Below are 3,574 nucleotides of genomic sequence, written 5' to 3'. Positions count from 1 at the left end.
TTCAGATTTTCTGTGCTTTCAAGACAACACTTGTTATTTATGAATGTGTTCTATCATGCTCATGCTCTATTTCTATACATTGATAGGTACACGGTGAGATTGAACCTGAATTCTACGAAGAGTTCAGAGCTGAGTTGGGAAAATATTGGGTTCTATATGATGCCAATGGTCTCCGTCTAAGGGTTGAATTCAACAACGACGATGAAACCCCAAGGATTACCAATGGCTGGATGACTTTAAGAGAGTTTTACAACTTACAAGGTCATCACCATATTTTCTTCAGGTACTTGGGAGGAAATGCTTTCCACATCATTCCAATTATGGAACAAATTACTCCAGCCTCATTCCCTACATGGCATACAAAAACTCGGTCCCTCCGAAAAGCAGTGGCATTCAAGGTTTTCGTGTCAGAGGATCCCACAACCACTCAATGTTTGGTTAGTTTCTCAATCCACTCATTAGTTTTGTTATTGTTAACTCTGGTTTTTTTGTGATTCAACTAATATTATTTGGAATTTTGTGTCAACTATATTACAGACTTTACCTAATGCCATGGGAGAATACTTGGTAAATACAGCCCTTGATAACATACAACTGGTTGGTCCAAATGGGGAGTCACAAATATGTGAGTTGGATGCTGACATTTATCCATTTAAAATGAGGTTATCAACTGGCTGAAGGGAGTTCGCATCCAGAAACCAAATTGGAGTTGGATATATACAATTCAACATGTGTAATCCGTATGACAACCACTCCGCTTGGTTGAGGAAGCTGGTGACTGACAGTAGAACTATTAAACTGTATCAGTGTTGATTTGACTCCACTGAACTTACAAACTATTATGTTAGGACACAAAAAACCTATATAGATGCATGTATTCTAACCTAAACCTTGTCATACCACTAAAAATCACCTCCAATTTCATGCCTGGTCAAATTACAGCTACTTCTTTGCTCGTTCAAGTACCACCATTGTTCATCGGTCGTTGTAGCCTACCGAAACACGAACCCGAATTTTCCGCAACTGTCGTTGGATATAGTGGGATTAACGGTTGTACGTGCATTAGATGCAACACCGGTTGTACCACTGGCAACACGGGTTGCAATCCATACATTGCAGGCATGGGTATGCTTGTGCTTCCAACTTCCGCGCGAGAAGTCGCTGTCACATTAGCGCCACGAGAGTTCGGTGGCTCTGTACATTTATTTTGCACACTACTTTCACCAATGCGACCTCTTTTTCCATTCTTGTTCTGTTTTAACAAACACATTATTCTTTTGATACAGATAATAACACGTTATAATTAATACAGCATATCAGAGCTTGTATTAAAAAAAACATAATACCTTCACAACTTGGCTGAATGAATCAGTTACTGACCACGACTTCATACCAACATTTTGTTCAGATGGCGCGTTTTCCACAACCTGCAAATTATACAACAGAAACTACTATGTTTATCAAAAGAGCAACAAATTGACTCAAACAAACAGAATATAGCTTTTGAAATTACCGAACAACTGCTTGCATTATGAGTTCTACTGTTGCATTTAGAACATCGCCTAATAGCTTTTATGTCATTCTTTTTTTTTCTTTGGAGCACCTTTGCTATTCACAATCTTTGGATCACCTACGGCTGAGTTCGATGCCAAAATAGGATTGTCCGTACTGCAATACTTTTTTTGTAACTTCAGAATGTCACCCATTATTTCCCCATAAACACCTTCCTTTTTTGAAGCTTCTTTGCAAAAAGCAGTAAATGCAGAACAATATGCACCAAACCGAGCTTGCTCAATCATAATAGAATCATCAGAACCATTACAATTCATGTTCAAGTATTGAATTTTTGCATCCTTCGTCCATCTCGACAAAATCAAACCGGTGGGAATGAGACTAACATGTTCTTCCTTCATGACACCAAACATATGAGAACATGGAATCCCACGAGAATCCCATAACCTACACTCACATTGAAGTGTTTCACCATCATACACAACCTCTATGTCATAGTTATCACAACAATATTTTGTAAATCGATAAGTCTTAAATCCGTTGTGAATTAACTTTTCCTTAACAATCAATGATCCAGCCTTCACTATTTCATTTCTGACTTCCTTGAAAATCTCTGTAGTATAAACTTTCGCAGCATGGCTCTCAAGGGCACGCAGTTGAGTAGTCATCACAAGTTCTGAAAACTTTGATTTAAAATCGGCAATCAGTTCATTATTTCTATAAGATCTCATAGCCTGCTCAAAATTGTGCATAAATTCAAAAATGCAGCCTTTCTTCCTGACATAACTCTTGATGATTGCATTGACGGCTTCACATTGAGACGTAGTTCTTATACGTCCAAAAAACTTCTCATGTAGATATGTAGTTGCCCATAGTGACCTGTTCTCGTACGTTTTTGCAACCTAAGGATTTCCCTCAAGTCCGTTTTCTTTAATTATATTTGACCAAAACTCTTCAAATTGATCCTTTGTAAAATTAGAGTACATGGCTTTTTGAAAATCTTTCAAAAATTCTGAGTTCTTTACATTCTCAAACGCATTCTTGTTCAAATGCCAAGCGCATAAACGATGTGTCGCATCCAGAAACACCTGTTTTATAGATTCCCTCATCGCCCCATCTCCTTCTGTTACAACTGCTTCTGGGTATTTATTTTCCATGCACTCTAAAAAACACTCCAACAACCACTTATACGTCTCTGTCGTTTCATCTGACACCAATGCAGCACCAAAAATAACTGTCTGAGAGTGGTGGTTACACCCTGAAAATATAACCAATGGGTAGTTGTATTTGTTCTTCTTGTAAGTCGTGTCGAACGCAATCACATCGCCAAAACAAAAATAGTCAGATCTACTGCTTCCATCAGCCCAAAAAAGAGACTTCATTCGTCCATCCATGCCTACGGCATATTTACCATATAACATGGGATCAGTAGATGACTTCACATTTAGATAATTTATAGCAGCGGCAACGTCACCATATTTAATAGTAGCACGCATTTTACTATCAAAATAATTGTACAGATCCTTCTTTGTAAACCCAACACGATTGTATCCACCCTTCTGAGCAACCATGTACCCCATTATATGACAAGTTCTAATTCCATGTGACTGGAGACCGTCAATCTGAGCTCTATCTGCTTCAGTAATATCACGATAAATGGGGTGTAAGTGGATAAACCTAGATGGTGTTAATTCATGGTTGTGAGCCTCTTCAAAACATGACACTACATAACTATCCTTCTGGGGTTGTAATGCACACGAAGCCTAGCGGGACAATTAGTGCGGGTCGTAGGTCTGTGTTCTCTTTTTCTATCAAGCGTCCTTAAGTGTTTTGTATCTCTTAGACCGTGTTTATTAAATACAAACTACCTCATTACAATTGTTTGTCCACCCTCAGTCGATCTTCTCCTAACATCACTTTTCCTAATGGAAAACCCTTTACATTTAGCATATTTAAATAAAACACATTAGCTTCATCAACTGTACCAAATTCCATAGCACGAATTTCATCAGCAGTAAGGGCATCAATTTTCACTGTTCTATCACCTACAACTGCATCAAAT

General features: G+C 38.2%; 1 protein-coding gene across 1 annotated transcript; it reads right to left on the bottom strand.

The window, feature by feature from the left end:
• Nucleotides 1–958: 958 nt before the first annotated feature.
• On the bottom strand, nt 959–3,092 carry LOC131634781 (protein FAR1-RELATED SEQUENCE 5-like). The gene is made up of 4 exons (XM_058905406.1): nt 2,497–3,092; nt 1,617–2,391; nt 1,347–1,427; nt 959–1,252 (listed from the first exon to the last, which is right to left on the bottom strand). The coding sequence occupies exons 1-4, from the start codon at nt 3,090–3,092 to the stop codon at nt 959–961; spliced, it is 1,746 nt and encodes a 581-aa protein (XP_058761389.1).
• Between the last annotated feature and the right edge of the window lie 482 nt (nt 3,093–3,574).

Source organism: Vicia villosa, unplaced genomic scaffold, assembly GCF_029867415.1.
Source record: "Vicia villosa cultivar HV-30 ecotype Madison, WI unplaced genomic scaffold, Vvil1.0 ctg.001349F_1_1, whole genome shotgun sequence".
Taxonomy (NCBI): domain Eukaryota; kingdom Viridiplantae; phylum Streptophyta; class Magnoliopsida; order Fabales; family Fabaceae; genus Vicia; species Vicia villosa.
This window is presented reverse-complemented; position numbering and strand designations above follow the sequence as displayed.